This window comes from Amblyraja radiata, chromosome 1 (genome assembly GCF_010909765.2).
Source record: "Amblyraja radiata isolate CabotCenter1 chromosome 1, sAmbRad1.1.pri, whole genome shotgun sequence".
NCBI classification, from domain to species: domain Eukaryota; kingdom Metazoa; phylum Chordata; class Chondrichthyes; order Rajiformes; family Rajidae; genus Amblyraja; species Amblyraja radiata.
In genome coordinates, this window is record NC_045956.1 from 121319522 (window position 1) to 121340139 (window position 20618).

General features: G+C 37.5%; 1 protein-coding gene and 1 long non-coding RNA gene across 3 annotated transcripts in view; one reads left to right on the plus strand and one right to left on the minus strand.

Annotated features, from left to right (window-relative positions):
- Positions 1-12213: 12213 nt before the first annotated feature.
- Positions 12214-20618, minus strand: part of kif2a (kinesin family member 2A) — a 116653-nt gene continuing 108248 nt past the window's right edge. The window contains exons 19-21 of one of the 2 annotated variants that reach the window (XM_033030010.1): positions 18109-18210; positions 16506-16641; positions 12214-14100 (exon numbers count right to left, since the gene is read on the minus strand). In XM_033030010.1, the coding sequence (XP_032885901.1) occupies positions 14015-14100; positions 16506-16641; positions 18109-18210 (324 nt within the window). In that variant the 3' untranslated portion in view covers positions 12214-14014. The remainder of the gene's footprint in view (positions 14101-16505; positions 16642-18108; positions 18211-20618) is intronic. The other variant, XM_033030015.1, reaches the window with a different exon arrangement.
- LOC116978701 lies at positions 18645-19458 on the plus strand. The gene is made up of 3 exons (XR_004413510.1): positions 18645-18803; positions 19102-19104; positions 19439-19458. It is a non-coding gene; the product is annotated as an uncharacterized LOC116978701 (long non-coding RNA).

The following is a 20618-nucleotide window of genomic DNA, read 5'->3' on the forward strand; positions in this document are numbered from 1 at the left end:
TTTGTGTCTCAATGCAAGGAGCATTCGTAATAAGGTACAATACAATACAATATTTATTGTCATTTGAGCCTCAGTGAGGCTCAAACGAAATTCCGTTTCCACAGCCATACAAACTAAGACAATTTCCTACAGACATACACACAATTTAATTCACACAAACATCCATCACAGTGAACCCACTGGGATGGAAGGCAAAGTATTTTCTCTCCCCTGTTCTCCATGTCTCTCCCAATGTCCAAGCCCCAGGCGGGCGATGATAAGTCCCACGGCCATTTTAGGCCGTGCCGGGCGATTTACGGCCCCGCTCCCGATCTAAAAGTCAGTGTTGGAGCCCCCGGCGGGCGCTGTAATGTCCCACGGCCATGAAGCCGCGCCGGGCGATGTACGACCCCGCTCCGGGTCGTTCCAATCCCGCGACACGGGCTGGAGAAGTCGCGTTGCGGGAGCTCCGGGATGCGGTCTCCTCAACCGGACCCGCGAGCTCCCGATACCCCGACAGTCCACCAGACCTGCGGCTGCGTTGCTGGAGCCTCCGAGCCCCAGGAGTCAAGTCGCAGCAGCGAGTCACCACCGCTCCCCACGTGAGTAGTCCGCAGCTCCGCAGTCTCCCAAGCCCCCGGGTCGTTCAGGTTGGAGGCCGCTCCACGGTGCTAGGCCCCAACGGAGACCCGACAGGGAAAAGGTCGGGTCTCCCGTACAGGGAAGAGATTTTAAACGGTTTCCCCCTTCCCCCCCCGCCCCCCACATATACACATTTAAAACCAGTATTAAAAAACACCAACACCACATTTAACTAAACACAAAATAAAAAAAAGACAGACAGGCTGTAGGGGCCGCTGCAACAGGTGAGTCGCGCCGCCAACAAATATTGGAAGATGAGTTGAATGTGCAGATAGCAATTAATGATTATGATATAGTTGGGATCACGGAGACATGGCTCCAGGGTGACCAAGGCTGGGAGCTGAACATCCAGGGATATTCAATATTCAGGAGGGATAGAAAGAAAGGAAAAGGAGGTGGGGTAGCGTTGCTGGTTAGAGGAGATTAACGCAATGGAGAGGAAGGACATTAGCTTGGAGGATGTGGAATCGATATGGGTAGAGCTGCGAAACACTAAGGGGCAAAAAACGCTAGTGGGTGTTGTGTACAGGCCACCTAACAGTAGTAGTGGATTTGGGGATAGCTTCAAACAGGAAATTAGAAATGCGTGCAACAAAGGTAAAACAGTTATAATGGGTGACTTCAATCTACATATAGATTGGGGGAATCAAATTGGCTGGGGTGCTGAGGAAGAGGATTTTTTGGCAGTGGTGCTGAGGAAGAGGATTTTTTGGAATGTACGCGGGATAGTTTTCTAAACCAACATGTAGAGTAACCAACGCGAGAGCAGGCTATTCTGGACTGGGTATTGAGTAATGAGGAAGGGTTAGTTAGCAGTCTTGTTGTGAGTGGCCCCTTGGGCAAGAGTGACCATAATATGGTTGAGTTCTTCATTAGGATGGAGAGTGACATGGTTAATTCAGAAACAATGGTTCTGAACTTAAAGAAAGGTAACTTTGAGGGTATGAGACGTGAATTGGCCAAGATTGACTGGCAATTAATTCTTAAAGGGTTGACGGTGGATATGCAATGGAAGGCATTTAAAAACTGCATGGATGAACTACAACAATTGTTCATCCCAGTTTGGCAAAAGAATAAATCAGGGAAGGTAGTGCATCCATGCATAACAAGGGAAATCAGGGATAGTATCAAAGCAAAAGATGAAGCGTACAAATTAGCCAGAAAAAGCAGCATACCAGAGGACTGGGAGAAATTCAGAGACCAGCAGAGGAGGACAAAGGGCTTAATTAGGAAAGGGAAAATAGATTATGAAAGAAAACTGGCAGGGTACATAAAAACTGACTGCAAAATTGTTTATAGATATGTGAAGAGAAAGTGATTAGTTAAAACAAATGTAGGTCCCTTGCAGTCAGAAACAGGTGAAATGATCATGGGGAACAAGGACATGGCAGACCAATTGAATAACTACTTTGGTTCCGTCTTCACTAAGGAAGACATAAATAATCTGCCGGAAATAGCAGGGGACCGCGGGTCAAATGAGATGGAGGAACTGAGTGAAATCCAGGTTAGCCGGGAAGTGGTGTTAGATAAATTGAATGGATTAAATGCCGATAAATCCCTAGGGCCAGATAGGCTGCATCCCAGAGTACTTAAGGAAGTAGCTCCAGAAATAGTGGATGCAGTAGTGATAATTTTTTTAAACTTTAGATTTTGGAGTAGTTCCTGAGGATTGGAGGGTAGCTAATGTAACCCCACTTTTTAAAAACGGAGGGAGAGAGAAAACGGGGAATTACAGACCAGTTAGTCTAACATCGGTAGTGGAGAAACTGCTAGAGTCAGTTATTAAAGATAGGATAGCAGCACATTTGGAAAGTGGTGAAATCATTGGACAAAGTCAGCATGGATTTACGAAAGGTAAATCATGTCTGACGAATCTTATAGAATTTTTCGAGGATGTAACTAGTAGAGTGGATAAGGGAGAACCAGTGGATGTGTTATATCTGGACTTTCATAAGGCTTTCGACAAGGTCCCACATAAGAGATTAGTATACAAACTTAAAGCACACGGTATTGGGGGTTCAGTATTTTTTTTTTTTTTTGAAAATATTTTTTATTGGAGATAGGTACATAACCAAAATACATCATTACATGTCAATAATTATTACATTGTCTCCAATACTTTTTACCTTTTTTTTTTTTTAAACTAGATAGAACTAAAGAGATAGTTGAAGTAAAGAAAGAAAAGAAAGAGAAGAAAAACAAAAAACAAAAACAACAAACAAAAAAAAAACAAAAAAAAAAAAGGTAGTTAAAGAAGAATGGAAAAATTTGTTAAAATAAAAAAGACTTCATTCGAGATATATTCGTACATTTCAGAGTATAATATTTCATCCATTCTTTAGCCCGCGTGCTAGTCAGGTTCCTGTGCTGAACCATTCTGACCCTTTAAGTAATCAATAAAAGGAGACCATGTTCCAACGAATGATTCCTGTTTATCCAACAGGGAAAATCTGATTCTTTCCACGTTTAAGGTCTCCGTCATTTCTATAATCCACATTTTGATTGTGGGGGCCGTAGGGCCTTTCCAAAATTTTAGAATTAATTTTTTTCCTGTTATTAAACTATAATCAATAAAGTTTCTTTGTGTTGTTCTAAGTGTTTGATTTAATTCTAATATTCCGAGTATTATTAATTTTGGATCTGGGTCCAATTGTATGCTGGTTACTTTAGATATTATACTAAAAATATTTACCCAGAATTTTTTTATTTTTATACAGTTTGCAAACATATGAGATAATGTAGCTTCTAAATGTTGACATTTATCACATATAGGTGAGATATGTTGAAAAATTTTATGTAGTTTTGTTTTTGAATAATGTAACCTATGTATTACTTTAAATTGTATTAGAGAATGTCTGGCGTTTAATGAACACTGATGTATGTGTTGCAAACTTTCTTCCCAAGTATCTTTCGTTATTACTTGATTTAATTCTTTTTCCCATGTTTGTCTGTGTAAGTCCGTCGAGGGAATGTCACTGTCTAATAAATATTGTATATATAAGATATTAATTTTTCTGTATTAGGATGTTTGTTCCAACATTCATCAAGAATTTCTGAATTTCTAATTCGAAAATTTTGGGAGTTCGATTTTACATAATCTCTAAGTTGAAGATATCTGAAATAATCATTTCCTCGAAGTCCATAAGTCTGTTGCAATTCCTGAAATGTCAGAAAAGTACCTTCCTTGTAAAGTTGTCCCATATTTTTAATTCCATAATTCTTCCATTGTGTAAAACCCCCGTCCAACCATGAAGGCTTAAACAAAGGATTATTCACAATTGGAAGAAAAAGTGATAAATTATCTAATTTTAATGTCTTTTTTAATTGTTTCCAGATTCGTATAGCACTAAATATTATAGGGTTTTCCCTATAAATTTTTTTGTTTAATTTAGACGTAGCAAATAATATCGAACCGATATCAAAAGGTAAACAATCTTCCTTTTCCATTTTTAACCAGTCTGGTTGATGATCTATTTCTTCCAACCAGAAATTCATATTTTTAATGTTAACTGCCCAGAAATAAAACAAAAAATTGGGTAAAACCAAGCCTCCATTTATTTTTGATTTACACAAGTGTCTTTTGTTTATCCTATGATTCTTATAATCCCAGATAAAATCATTAACAATAGAGTCCAATTTTTTAAAAAAGTTTTTTGCCAAATATATCGGAATTGTCTGAAAAAGATATAGTATTTGCGGTAAAAAAATCATTTTTATGGCATTGATTTTGCCTACCATTGAGATAGGAAGTGTTTTCCAGTATTGAATATTCTTATGTAGTTTGTTCAGTAATGGGGGGAAATTTGCTTTAAATAATGATGTATATATCTTAGTTACATAAATACCTAGATATTTAAATTTTTCATTTACTATTTTAAATGGAAATTGTTGTATTATCTGTTTGTTATGTTCCCTTATTGGCATAATTTCACTTTTATTCCAATTTATTCTGTATCCTGAAAGTGAACCAAATTGGGTTATTAGCTTTAATAAGTTTGGAATACTAATTTCTGGTTTTGTAATGTAAATTAATACATCATCTGCGTATAGAGAAATTTTATTCACTGTGTCCTTTGTGTTATACCCATGTATTTCCGGATGCCCCCTAACTCTTTCTGCCAGTGGCTCAATAGCAAGCGCAAATAATAATGGAGATAATGGGCATCCTTGTCTACAACCTCTAGATAGGCTAAATTTAGGTGACAACCTTTGGTTTGTAAATATTCTAGCCGTGGGATTTGTATATAACAGTTTTATCCATGTACAGAATTTCTCCCCTAGCTGCATATTTTCCATCACCGAAAATAAATAAGGCCATTCGACCTGATCAAATGCTTTTTCAGCGTCAAGTGAAATTATTGCTAGATCTTCATTAATAATTCTCTTAGAATATATAATATTAAATAATCTTCTTAGATTATAATATGAGTATCGTTTCTGAATAAAGCCTGTTTGGTCAGGGTGTATTAATTTATTCATCACTGTACCTAATCTATGCGCTAGTATTTTAGTTAAAATTTTCTGATCTGTATTTAAAAGTGCAATTGCTCTGTATGATCCCGGGTCTTCCAGATCTTTATCAGCTTTAGGAATAAGTGTTATTATTGATTCATTTAACGTGTCTGGAAGTTTCTGTTGAGTATAGATATCCTCATACAGTCTTTGTAAACGTGGGCTAAGCAAATCATAAAATTTTTTATAAAATTCGGAACCTAAACCATCTGGTCCTACTGCTTTACCATTTTTTAAAGAGCCAATAGACTCCTCAATATCCTTTATCGTAATCTCCCTTTCTAATAATTCTCTATCGTTTGAATCTAAACCTTTTAAATTACATTTTATTAAAAAATCTGCTATTCCTTCTGATTGTGCTACGGTTTTAGTTGAATAAAGGTTATGATAGTATTGGAGAAATCTATCATTTATATCCTTGGGCATTTTTAATAATTCTCCTGTCTCTGTTCTAATTTTATGAATTGTTTTTTCCCCTTCCATTTTTCGTAACTGACGTGCTAATAATTTTTGTGGTTTGTCTCCAAATTCAAAATGTAGTTGTTTGGTTTTTTGATAAAGTTTTATTACTTGTTCTGAATACATTTTATTTAATTTATATTTCAATACAGCAATTTTATTATGTTTTAAAGTAGATGGCATTCTCGCATTTTCTATATCTAGTTGCTTGATTTCAATTTCTAATGTTTGTTGCTTAATCCTGTTCTCTTTATTATAAAATGCTTGAGCAGAAATTAATGTACCTCGAACATACGCTTTAAACGTTTCCCACATAAGAGAAGTAGGTGTTTCAGGGTTGTCATTTACCTCAAAAAATATTTGAATCTGTTTAATAATATATTCCTGGCATGATCTTTCGTTCAAAATTTGTGGGTTAAATCTCCAATATGCTTGTTTCTCGGACATTCCATTTAATTTAATCATGAATGTTACAGGTGCGTGATCTGAGATTATAATGTTATGGTATTTTGAATTATAAATAAATGGGATAAACGTAGAGTCAACTAAAAAATAATCTATTCTTGAGTATGTTTTGTGTACTGGTGAGTAAAATGAATATTCCCGTCCCGTTGGGTTTTCTATTCTCCAGATATCCTTAATATTAGTGGTATTAATAAATGAATTTAGAAATACACTTGATTGAGATTTTACTTTTTTTTGCCTTGATGATCTGTCTAAGTATGGATCTAGTGTACAATTGAAGTCTCCTCCAATTATTAATTTATATTGTGTAAATTCAGGAATTTTATTAAATGTTTTATTAAAAAACTTGGGGTTATCAAAATTAGGCCCATAAACATTAAGAAGAATCACTTTTTCTCCATTTAACTCTCCAACTAATATAATATATCTACCATCAATATCCACTATTGTTGAAGAGTTCTTAAAAGGTATTCCTTTACGAATTAGTATTGCAACTCCTCTGGACTTATGGGAAAAGGAGGAATGATATGATTCAGCGATCCACTTAGCTTTAAGTCTATGTTGGGATTCCTTTTTAAGGTGTGTTTCTTGTAGAAATATTATATCTGTTTTGATTAAATTTAGATGCGCCAAAACTTTACCTCTCTTAATTGGTTCATTAATTCCCTTGACATTCCAACTACAAAATGTTATTCCCTGACCCCCTCTTATCATATTAACATCTTGCATATTGTTTCTAAGGTGGTCTATAACCGAGCAGAAGGTACAACACATAGAACCTGACCCTGCTCCCGAACCTCAAATAGATGAATTTGAAATCATATACATCGCTCTTCCGAACACATCTCCTTGTATTAGTCTTATTTTTCCATTCTAACATTAAATTATAAAAATATTTAAAGTGAAAAAAGTGATAGAGTTGGTTAGTATAGGGTGAAAGAGAAAGAACTACATCTACAATTAGTGTAGTTAGTGATAGCCACACTAACGTGGCTAGAATTCTAAAGACTTCCGTAGCCTTTGTAAAAAAAAAATTTCCAGCTCCGTGCCCGAAGAAAAAAAAGATTATTTCTAACATTCAAATAACTTCTTTGGGAGTTACAAACTTATTTACATATCCATACGTACACACACACAATATGCACACATATATATATATATATATACATATACATATATATACATATATACCCATATGCATACATACACAAACACGTGACCCTGCAGAAAAGTTCAAAAATAGCAAAAATTCCCAACGTTATTATTCTCACATATCATATTAATTTTTTCGCTAAATCTATAATTTTAATTTTAAATCGAAAAATAAAGAGAAAAACCGTTAAACTTTTTTAATGACGTAATCTAATTTACCTCTTGCATATCTTCCTATATAATATAAGTATGTAATTCATTTCTACGTTAATCAAAGACTATTAATTATTAATCATTGTTATCAATCATATACAGTATTAAATTTTTATGAGAAATGTTAATGTTAATAATTTTAGTGGTAATATAGATATTTAATAAGTATTAGTTGTTACATATATAGTTAGGCATGAATATACAGATAATAATATTGATTAATAAACAAAAATACAAAGATCACGGTTTTATCCAATGTCCTCCGTCCATTTCGGTTTCCGAATGTCCTTAAAGCTCTTAAAAGAACTTTAAAGGTCCTTTTAGATCTGGCTTGACTCCTAAGGGGTAATGTAAATTCTTCCGTCTGTGGTCGTGTTATTGACTTTTTTGGCATATTCCAGTGCTTTTTCATGGTCTGTAAAAAAGTGCTCCTTGGACTTGTAGAAGACTCTTAGTCTTGCGGGGTAAAACAAACTGTATTTCAGATCAGGTACCTCCTTCAGTATTCTCTTTGTCTCAGTGAACAGCGCTCTTTTCTTGAAGACTTCTGCCGGATAATCTCGATAAATACTGAATCTCGCACCTTCAAAAAGGAGCTGTCCACCTCGAACAATTTTCTTCATTAAATCATCAAATTCATGATCCAATTGTACCTTTACGATAATTTGTCTTGGACGGCCATCATCTTGTATACGACGTCCCTGCGCTCTATGAGCTCGACCGAGTGAAGGTTTGTGATCCAATTTTAAGGCTTTTTGTAGTAGGTCTGCCACAAAATCCCGCGTACCCATTTCCTTCTCACTTCCTTCTTTCACCCCTACAATTCTTAGATTCTTACGTCTTTGACGCCCCTCCAAATCAATACACTTATCATTTAATTTGATCACCATATCGGAGAGGCGTTGATTTTCAATAAGGAGTCGACTTACTGTTTCCACACTTGTCGTCACCGAATTCTCAAGTTCGGTTATCACTGTTCTATGCTGATCAAGTATGTGATAAATGGGGTCCACCTTCGTTTCCACCGAAACAAGCCTGGTTTCCAGCACTTCCATCTGATCCTTGATCTCTTCCTCCCTCGTCTTCTTCCAGATTTCCAGCATTTGTTTAACGGTAGAAAGCATTTCTGCTTTAAAATCTACCTTAAAAGAGTCAAGTTCCTCTTTAAACTTCTCTCCAAACTTCTCTCCAAAAGTTTTCATTTCTGCAGAGAGAAAAATTTTAAGCTCCTCCATTTCAGACTTTTTCGGTTTCGCTTTCTTCGAAGGGTCTTCCTGGGCCGTTGTTGTAACTGAGGTCGAGGCCTCTGTAAGGCCTTCCTCTTCCTTCTGCGGTCTCCCTTTACCGGCTTTTTTTGTCCCACGGGGGGGGGTATGTTGTACCGACGACATATCTTAAAGTCGCGCGCCTGATGACGTCACGCAGGCAGCCGTTCAGATCGCGATCGCTGCAGGTAAGACCCGATTTTCTCCCGTTTTAAATTTCTTCGGCACGGAGCTAGTTGGCGCTGGACTCAAGCCTCCATAGCGCCACCGGAAGTCGGGGGTTCAGTATTGATGTGGATAGAGAACTGGCTGGCAAACAGGAAGCAGAGTAGGAGTAAATGGGTCCTTTTCAGAATGGCAGGCTGTGACTAGTGGGGTACCGCAAGGCTCAGTGCTGGGACCCCAGCTATTTACAATATATATTAATGATTTGGACGAGGGAATTGAATGCAACATCCCCAAGTTTGCGGATGACACTAAGCTGGGGGGCAGTGTTAGCTGCGAGGAGGATGCTAGGAGGCTGCAAGGTGACACTGGATAGGCTGGGTGAGTGGGCTAATGCTTGGCAGATGCAGTATAATGTGGATAAATGTGAGGTTATCCACTTTGGTGGCAAAAACTAGACTATTATCTAAATGGTGGCCGATTAGGAAAAGGGGAGATGCAACGAGACCTGGGTGTCATGGTACACCAGTCAATGAAAGTAGGCATGCAGGTGCAGCAGGCAGTGAAGAAAGCGAATGGTATGTTAGCATTCATAGCAAAAGGATTTGAGTATAGGAGCAGGGAGGTTCTACTGCATTTGTACAGGGTCTTGGTGAGACCACACCTGGAGTATTGCGTACAATTTTGGTCTCCAAATCTGAGGAAGGACATTATTGCCATAGAGGGAGTGCAGAGAAGGTTCACCAGACTGATTCCTGGGATGTCATAACTTTCATATGAGGAAAGACTGGAGACTAGACTTGTACTCGCTAGAATTTAGGAAATTGAGGGGGGATCTTATAGAAACTTACAAAATTCTTAAGCGGTTGGACAGGCTAAATGCAGGAAGATTGTTCCCGATGTTGGGGAAGTCCAGGACAAGGGGTCACAGCTTAAGGATAGAGGCGAAATCCTTTAGGACCGAGATGAGAAAAACATTTTCCACACAGAGAGTGGTGAATCTCTGGAACTCTCTGCCACAGAAGGTAGTTGATTCCAGTTCATTGGCTTTATTTAAGAGGGAGTTAGATGTGGCCCTTGTGGCTAAAGGGATCAGGGGGTATGGAGAGAAGGCAGGTACAGGATATCGAGTTGGATGATCAGCCATGATCATATTGAATGGCGGTGCAGGCTTGAAGGGCCGAATGGCCTACTCCTGCACTTATTTTCTATGTTTCTATGAAAGTGAACCATTTTTCAAATTGAGAAATGTTGTATTACATAGTAGAATGCATTTCTGAAATTTGTTTGAAGGAATAAACTGGAAGGTGCAGCAGGAGAGCATTTTGTATGTAATGATGTAAGAAGGAACTGCAGATGCTGGTTTAAATCGAAGATAGACACAAAAAGCTGGAGTAACTCAGAAGGGTCTCGTCCCCAGAAACATCACCCATTCCTTCTCTCCAGTGATGCTGTCTTGTCTGCTGAGTTACTGCAGCTTGTTGTTTGTAATGATCATTGGATTTACCATACATGGAAGAAACCAAATTAAGATTGTCCTTAACAAAGATGACAAAGAACAGTGAAGTATTAAAGGGGAGTGAAAATTCAGAGCAAAAATGTAGGAGCTATGCTTAAAAGTTGATGGCAGAAACAGCATTTGATAAGCTATAGACTTGTAGGAAAATATCAATCAGGGCAGGATAGCAGAAACACTATGCACTGATCCACTCCATTTGCAAATGTGTAACATTTAGCAAGGTCTAGAAAGTAATTCTAAAAAGTGAACATTAAAAGGTACATCGTAAGGTGTACACACAGGTGTGAAGACTGCAGAACCGGTGGATGTTTTAACGCACAAGATATTTTCCTTTGCTGCAACACAAGATCACGCTGAAGCTGCTTGAGGCACATGTTTGGCAACAGCTCAACTATTAGTTATAGAAAGTACATGATAGCAAGAGGTTGTGTCAGATTTATATTTAAGTACATTTTGAGTGGGTTACTTACCATACTGTATTTCCGATGAGCCAAATCTGTAGTATTTGTTATTTAGAAACCATGGCATGTTGTAATTGTTTACGCAAATGAGAATGTGGTAAGATTTAGTTATGAGCAGCACGGTGGCGCAGCGGTCGAGTCGCTGCCTGAAAGCGCTATAGACCAGGGTTCGATCCTGACTACAGGTCTGTACGGAGTTTGTACGTTTCCCCGTGAGTTTGCTCTGTATCTATAAACTAAACTAAATATAAAAATAAATAAGTATTTATTTTCTGTTATGTCAATAAATTCAGCCTCGAGTTAAAAATAAGTAAAATAAATGGCAGGTGGTTGAGAAATTGAACACCGATGAATATTAGAGAAGGACACATTCATTGCACTTGATATTCAACTGATCCATAGTTCACTAGCAACTCGTGATTACACTTCAAATTATTTTGAATGACTCAATTGCTATAGTATGTCTGCCACACCAAAAGTTTATTCCCGAGTTCAAACCAGTTTTTTTTTGTGAAGATTCGCTTTGCTTAGAAATTGTTAATGATTTGTACTTTAGTATTTGTTGAAATTTGATGGAATTGGAATAACTTACTTAAAATTTAAAAATCTGGTAACCTGGTTATCGTCCATTTGTAATATTGACCAAACTTTTCTCTCTATAATCATGGTCTAATCTGTTGTAGACAAAAATGCTGGAGAAACTCGGCGGATGAAGCAGCATCTAATGGAGCGAAGGAAATAGGCGCCCTTCTAATCTGCTAGCCATTTCCCAGTTCTCCCTCTAATTGCCCTTGTATTATCAACAAGTTGTCGTCATCAACAGCTCAGATGTTCCATTTTGTTTCATCCATCTCTCCCCAAACTCACTGTTCTTATTAAATGCCTTTAATCTGAAACATTAACTTTTCAGCTTTCCGTGGATGCCACGATTTTTCCACATTTTGTTTTTATTATTCTCTATTGTGGAGTTAAATTTCACTATTGCAGTATTCTTCCAGACAGAATTATTGCACTTCTTGGAACTAGCGTCTTTTTTTGATTAAAATGATTAAATTTACGATTGAAATAGGTACTTCAGGTAAATTTGACAATTTTCATAAACCCATAAAATCCAAATATAGATTTGATCTCAAAGGAATGCACAGCTGACATAAAAGGTGACACGGGAGGAATGCGCAAGAAAACATTTTCTCAATTCTACATTAGAAACAAAAAACCCCCAAAAAAAACAAATATAGGAAGTTACAATATGAAAAATAAGCAAGGCAAAACAATTAATCCATTGTACTAATGCTACAAATGTTAAGCTACAAAAATGTTATGCTACAAAAGGCACTGTCACACAATCTATAAAAATCCAAACTACTATGAAACTCATACATCCATGTTTAGCTTCCTTTAATTTTGTTTGGCATTTTACAAAAGGGTATTTAGAAACTTAAGAGCAAAACATCACAAAATGTACTTAAATCTGATGCACAAGCCCTCACTGTTCCAAATTCCTATAACAATTTTTTGAATAAAAATTAGGATGATATCACATTTGGATTGAAGTGAAATGCCAAAAACAGGGTTTTCAATTCATGTTGAATTGGTTATTACTTGAGGAAGATTAAAAACTAACGTTAAACACACTTCTCAGAATATCCGCAAGTTCCAGTTTATTATTACTACAGTATTCTATCAAAACCCTCCAAATATTTCGTCAACTCTAGTTCTAAACCACAATGTGGTAAGAATTAGGTGCAATTCCAGACAAGATATTAAATACACATTTTACATGAAGTGGAAGAATGCTGCATTAAAACTTTTCACATTCAGCAACATTTTACTGTTATCTGCAGGAAGTAAACTCGTAAAATAACGGACTTAGGTTGTATTTTAGTGAATGGGAAATGAATAAATGATAGTTAAAAATGAAACGTTAGGTGGGATAGCTGTCCATTGTAATCTGTAGTTCACACAATGTGATGCGTATTTAAATGAACGTAGGGAAAATTTTGTACAATGATTTCAAAGACATAAAATGTAGGTCATCCTAACTGAGTTTTTCTGAAACCACCTCCAGTCTGTACTCATCTGAACAGTGAGACATCACAGTATACTGTTCCATTCACTAATTCCCAAGCTTTGCCCTTTAATCACGCTTCAAACCAAATGTTTCAATACATTAATTCCTACCACTTTGATCTATATTTTAATTAACTGTACATAGAAAAAATAGTAAAAGTATGGTCACATTGAAATCTTGAAAATATGAAGGAAACTTTGTCGTTGAATCCTATTTAGTACTGATGTTTTAAGTACAATTGATCCCAATGGTTCATTTTATTTTAAATACTCTCGCTCATTGTTGTTAAAATAATATGTTGTGAAGAACATTACTGATTTTTTGTAAAAAAGTGAACACCTTAAAAAAAGCTAAACTTAAAGACTTCATTGATAAAGTATATGGAATGTCAATTTATATGTGTACCATTATACATTTCGGGACCAACTGCCATTTTAAATACATTGATGATATGGCACTATCTTGTGAAATAATAGAACATACTTGACAAAAGATGGCTCAAAACAAAATAAGAGCATAATAAATTAATTTACACAGAAAACAATGTTTTTATTAAAGTAACATATGCCTAATGTTAGATATGTTTGTTTGGGGAACTTCAGCCTTTCAGAAGGCAAAGGAAAAAAACAGGGCAAGCTCAATCTGGTCTAATAGGAAATTACTTCACAAATGGTTTGTGCATGCATGCAAACACACTTAAACTGCACAGCCAGCTATGGTAATAAAATGTAACCACATCAATTAGAAAATAAAATAAAAAATACTGAGTATCTAAATGCAGAATTTCCACAGTTGTTTTGACACATTAAAATAAAAAAAATTGGCAAAGATTTTCTGGCTAAAGGTTTTTGCTAAAGCCCAAAAAAATGTCAAAGTACTTCATAAATGTTCTAACCCTGTGCTGTTGGATTAGAAGCATTTGTTTAGTTGTAATACCATGGGAGTGTGTTTAAAAAAAAAATTCAAGTAAAATGATAGAACGTTTCAATTGATGTAGTTCCAAAAGTTCTTAGCATTCCAGTGATTGGCTTCTGGTGACCACAGCTCAAATTAGTAGGGAAGTTTCTGTAATAGGATTTTGTGAACCATTTGATTTGAATTTGTTTGAAATTTAAATGGCTCTTGGCCGCTTCGGATTGATTTGCCGACTAGCCTGTTCTTCATCCTGAAGAGTTGTACGAAAGGCTTTCACTTTATCTGTAATACAAAAAATATAAGTTAGCTGTATGCCAATAAAATTAAATTGTGTTATTGGTCATGGTGGGAGTCGAAAAAGCGAATTAGGCTAATTTTGTTTCATACCATCAGCAAAACTAAAAATTGAACCCAGTGTATTCAGTAATGTGTGCACGAGCAAACTTACATTTGATAAAACAATGACATTAATTAATTTGACCTCCTAGGTCCTAGTGTGGCCTAATCAATCGTTTATATAACTGTTACACAATGGCTAACTCTTGTACTCATTGCCTCAGCCAATGAGGGCAAGCATACCAGAAATATAACTCGCCAACCTGTGTACTTGCTGAGGGAATGATGTACTCATACTCCAAGGTCTCTGTGTTCAACAACACTCCCCAGGGCCCTGCTAATCACTGTGTATGTCCTACTCTGGTTTAATTTCCCAAAATGTATCCACCAAAATGACCTACATTGAATTTTGACCTACAGTTCATTCAGTTTGTTCCTCCTGTACATGTCTTGGAATAAGGAATCCTTATTTGGGTCACACGCCCTAATTTGTCCTGGTCCAATGTTTTATGTGGGCATTTGGTATTTCTCTCCTTCAATTATCTAACATATTTTTTAGTCTTTTACCTATAGCACTCAAACATCAGGTGTATTAGTAAGTAGTACTGATGTTCATGTTGGATTTTATCAGGACCATTCAAGTAGTAGATTTTATTTCAGCAAAGAAGGAAAGGGGACTTGATTTGATGCAAACAAGGAAATGGGAGTTGATGTGCTGAGGGGGACAATAGTAAAAAGTGTTTTTTGACATTGTGGCACTAAGTAACCGTAGTTTACAGACAACGCCACTGTTGAGGACAGGATCTCAAACAATGACAGAACGGAATATAGGAAGGAGATAGAAAGATTAGTAATATGGTGTCAAAACACAACCTCTCCCTCAATGTCAGTAAGATAAAGGAGCTTCAAGAAATATGGTGAAGTACATGCTCCAAACAGTATGGATGGTGCCGAAGTGGAAATAGTTGAGAGCTTCAAGTCCCTAGCCGTAAACATCACCGACAATTTGTCCTGGACCAACCATGTTGAGGCTACAGCCAAAAAAGCATGCCAATGCTTGTCCTTACTCAGGAGACTAAGAAAGTTCTACATGTCTGCAACAATGCTTGCCAACTTCTACAAATGCACTGTAGAAAACATACTTCCGGGTTGCATCACAGCTTGGTTTAAGAACAGGTCTGTCCAAGAGTGCTGTGGATACAGACCAGCCTCCCCACCATCAACTCCATCTATCCTTCATACTGCCTTGGAGACGCAGCCACTATAATCAAGGACCTTTCTCACCCTGACCTTTCCCTCTTTATCCTCTCCCATCAGGCAGAAGATACGTAAGCTTGAAAACACATACCATCAGATTCAGGATTAGCTTTTACCCCCTCTACTATCAGGCTATTGAACGGACCTCCCGTAAGCTAGGGCGTAGTCCTAATCTTCCAACCTACCTCATTACGAACATTGGACATTCTCTGTAACTGCAATGCAACAAATGCTGTAAAATTATATTCTACATTTTGGTATTTTTCTCTTTGCACTTCCTGCAGTACTTGTGTATGGCTTGATTGTACTAACAATCTTTGTTAGAAATATTGTAGAAATCACTTTGTAAAAACAAGGCAATGTCATGATTTGTGAGATGACATGGAAAAACATTGTCTGATGCTGAAAATTTGAAACAGAAATACAATTTTGATGTCAAACTGCATTTATCAAGAGACCACATCAATATTTCAGATAATGAACCAGTCTCGGAAATGGAAATTGCAGGGATTTTGAAAACACACACAAGTAAGTGCTTATGAATAGAGCCAAATAGCACGTGAATTGCATGAAATTGACAAAAAATACCGATTTGATCCAATCCAGTCAAAAATGTTAAGCAACGGCAGTTTAACCTGGTGGAATGTGGTAACTTTCCACTATTAATACTAAATTTCATGATAGACTTTGATGTACACCATTTTTTTTTTGATAGTAGTGTACCATTGGTGTGCTGTTATTTTAGAAGATTGAAAGGGGAGAGTGGTTAGGTGCTTGGAATATATCACAATCCCTTTCTTCAGAGAGGTCTGCATGTATCCAACCTGCTTTTTTCATTATACCACATAGTTCTGCCACATTGTCATCCCCTTTTATGTTTGTAATTGGCTTCCACATCTTATGACTCATTGTTCTTTTGTCTCATTTTCTATTATTTCACCATAACACTATCATGTATTCCAACACATCAACTGCATCCTCCAAAACATGTACCAATCAGAATATTGCAAGTTTTGTTTTTACTTTTAGATAACTGCTACTTCATTCTGTCTATCAATATATGTTAATTGAAAATGGACTTTGTTTAAACCTACCCCTCAGTTCAGTCAGAATTTCAATCTTTTGATCTAAAATTGACTCCAGTTGTGTGGAGTATGCATCCACATCATAATCCACCTCTTCAGTCATCTCCAAAAGTGCTTTTTCGTCCTCCAGCCATCGGATAGACTCCTGTGGATATAAATAAAGTTGCATGTTGGTAGTACAATGACCAAAGCATGTGATGTATGCTACGTTTCAGGCAGGCCTTCTAAAATAATTCAGTCTTTACACTGATTTGTTTTATAAATATTTAAATAAAAGTAATTTAAATCAAAATAATTCAACTAATCTAGCTGCCCCATTACATCACCTATCTATAATTACATATAAAAAAGTTTTTGGAAGCAAAAATAAACCTTGAATTTTCAAAATCTATATACTGGGGATGCTACCAATTTATAATAAAAGCAGCAAGAGTCAGAAATGCTCAGTGGGTTAGGGTTAGGCAGCATAGGACATTTTGAAATGGGAAAGTGTTAAGGAAGCAAGCATTCGTGGACATTCTAGAATGAGATTACTATCCAGATATTTGCTAGAGTTACTCCAAAGGTGTTTAGACTGGCAGGGAGGGTGAAACCCAAAGAAGTTTAAAAAAAAGCTAGTTCAGTGGACAGGTCAGGCAGGATTATGGAAGGGAGCGAGGGAAGTCTGATGGTATAAACTGCATTTATTTTAATGTAAGAGATATGTCGGGTAAGGCAGATGAACTTGGCATGGATAGGAACATGCGACTGGATAATACAGCTATTACAAAAACGTGGCTGAGGGAGGTACAGTTCAATCTGTGTTTCCACTTTGAAGGAAATTACCCGAAATTCAGGAAATTCTGGTTGTCTTCGGGTAATTTTAGAGAAATTAAATAATTTCGGGAAATTTTGGCATCGCGGGATGATTTGGGGAGAAAAAGTATATATACGACCATCCGCGCCTGCGCAATTAGGAGAGGCCCGTCAGCCGCGTCACAATTAAAAATGGCGCCGGTGACGCAAAATGACGCTATCTCCCCGCGCGTGCGCAGTTGGGGCGGCAGTCGGACATGCGCAGTTGGGAAATTTCAGGAAATACCATCAAATTCCAGGAAATTTGGGATTCTATTTAAGGAAATTTTTTTTTTTGAGGAGCGTAAGCACTGAGTTCAATGTTCACGTTACAAATGCTACAGGGGAGGGATAGAGGTGGAGTTAAGAGAGGAGGTGATTTTACTGGGAGATATATAAAATAATGAGCACAGATAAAATCAACAGCAACAGGGTAGGGAAGTCAAAAAACAGAGGGCATGTGTTAAGATGAGAGGGGAAAGATTTAAAAAGGATACACAGGGCAACTTTTTACACAGAGAGGGTGGTGCATAATGGAACGAGATGGCAGCGGAAGTGGTAGAGACTGGTACAATTATGGCATAGGTACGTGGATAGGAAAGATGTGGTGGGTAGGAAGGATTGGCCAGGTGCAGGCAAATGGGACTATCTTTGTTAAGCAATGGCAGGCATGGACGTTGGGCTAATGGGTAATGCTGTACACATCTGGAATCTATGACTCCAACTTTAACATTATTATAAAATTCATATAGAAAATTCAGCAAAATTAATATTTTACCTGAAATATTGCCCTGTGCTCTTCCACAACCTGTTCCTCCATTTCCACCATTTGAGACACAGCTTCATGAAAAGTAAACAACTGAGGTGAAACTTCCTCCTCCTTGAAACAAGCAAAGATCTGAATCAGCCATTTTAATCAAAAGAATATCGGCTAGAAAATGTGCATACTAACATGCATATTATTTCAGAGATGACTATGTGCCTCTGGAACTAAGACCTGGTCTGGGAGGTTGTATTGGCAACAATCTCTAGTCCTATAAAGTTTTTAATTTACAATCACAATTTATTTCACAATTTAAAAACTGACATGCTTGTTGTGCATTTCAGTTACCGTCAAGAAAGAAATTCAGAGCCTGAAAAACAAAAATATTCCAACCGACAAACACAAACTATGCACAACTCACATGCAGCATTTCAATACAAGTTTTAACATTTCTGGGAAGCATTAGCTTTCCATGTTGTGTTGAAGTTTGCTTGCTGCACCTTGCTGGAATCTTGGGCAGAACACCCAGAAAGCAAGCTGCATTAGCTCAGTCCAGTCACAACACCATAAACAAAAGAGATATTTAAGTGAAACTTTAAGTAATGCAGGTATCAGATTCTAATTTTAGTATCCTCATTCCAGTATAATTTGTGAATCGCGCTAATTCTGTGCATTTATGAACAATTATACTTTATTATGTATTTTCAAGAGTCAAGAGTGTTTTATTGTCATATCATGTCATAAGGTCATGTGATAGGAGCAGAATTGGGCCATTCGGCCCATAGTCTACCAGGCCATTCAATAATGGCTGATCTATCTCTCCCTGCTAACCCCATTCTCATGCCTATCTCTCCCCATAACCTCTGACACCTGTACTGTCCAGAAACGGAAAAATGAAATTCTTTCCTACAGCAGCACAGCAGGTATGTAATGCTGAGGCTCTGCAAGGTGCTGGTCAGGCTGCATTTAGAGTATTGTGAGCATTTTTGGGCACCATATCTGTGGAAGGATGTGTTGGCTCTGGTGATGGTCCAGAGGTGGTTTACAAGAATGATCCCAGGAATAAGTGGGTTAACACATTATGAGCGTTTGACGGCACAGGGCCTGTACTCGCTGGAGTTTAGAAGGGTGAGGGGAAACATCATTTAAACTTACTGAATAGTGAAAGGCTTGGATTGAGTGGATGTGGACAGGATGTTACCAGTGATCATAGCCTCAGAATTAAAGGACGTTCCTTTAGCAAGGAGATGAGGTTGGAATTTCTTTAATCAGAGGGTGGTGAATCTGTGGAATTCGTTGCCACAAAAGGCTGTGGAAGCCATGTCAGTGGATATTTTTAAGACAGAGATGGATTCTTGATTAGTATGGGTGTCAAGGGGTTATGGGGAGAAGGCAGGAGAATGGGGTTAGGAGGGAGAGATAGATTAGTCATGATTGAATGGCAGAGTGGATTTGATGGCCAGAATGGCCTAATTCTGCTCCTATCACATGATCTTATGATCTATGTAAACATAACTCAGTAGATACCATAATAAATAACCAAAAAGTAGTTAAAAAAAAAAGTAAAGCTCGAAGTCCATAGTTCTAGAAGACTGTCCCTAGAAGGTAGTTTGTAGTTCAGAGCTTAGTTGGAGTTCGTAGTATTCAACAGCCTGATGGTTGGTGTGAAATGTTGTTCCTGTTACAGTTTTCAGTCTCCTATACTTTTGTTCCCAATGGCAGGAGTGAAATTAGAGCGTGGCCAGGGTGATGTGTGTCAGGGAAGATGCTGGCTGCCTTTTTGAGGAAGAGCCTCCTGTAGATCACTTCAATAATGGGGAGGTCAAAACCTGATAATGGGGAGGTCAAGACTGAGCAGTGTTCACCCCTTTTTGTAATCTCCTTCATTCCTGGGCGTTCAGGATGCAACTAGTCAATATGCTCTCTACCGCACACCTGTAGAAGTTCAAGAGAATATTTGTTTAAATATCGAGTCTCTTCAATCTTCTAACAAAGTATAAATGTTGATGGACTTTCTTTATGATTGCATCAGTGTGCTTGGTCCAGGACAGATCTTCGGAGATATGCACACACAGAAAGATTAAGTTGTTGACCACCAACCCGCTGATGAAAACAGGTTTGTGCACCCTAGGCCTTCGTCTTCTTAAGTTAGCAATCAGTTCCTTGGTTTTAATGATGTTGAAGGCAAAGTTATTCTGTTATCATTCAATCAATATCCCTACTATACTCTGACAACATTATGGTAATTCATTCAACGGCAGTGGTGTCATTTGCAAATTTAAAGATGGAGTTGGAACTGTGTTCAGGTATGCAGTCACGGGTATAGAGCAAGTAGAGCAGGGGGCCGAGCACATTGCCTTGAGGTGCCTGCGCTGATGTTTATCGAGGAGGAAGTGTTGTTGCCAATTCGTACCTATTGTGTACTGTTGATAAGCAAATCGAGAATCCAGTTGCAAAGGGATGCATAGAGACGCAGTTCCCCGAGCTTGGTAACAAGTTGAGGGGATGATGGTGTTGCATGCTGA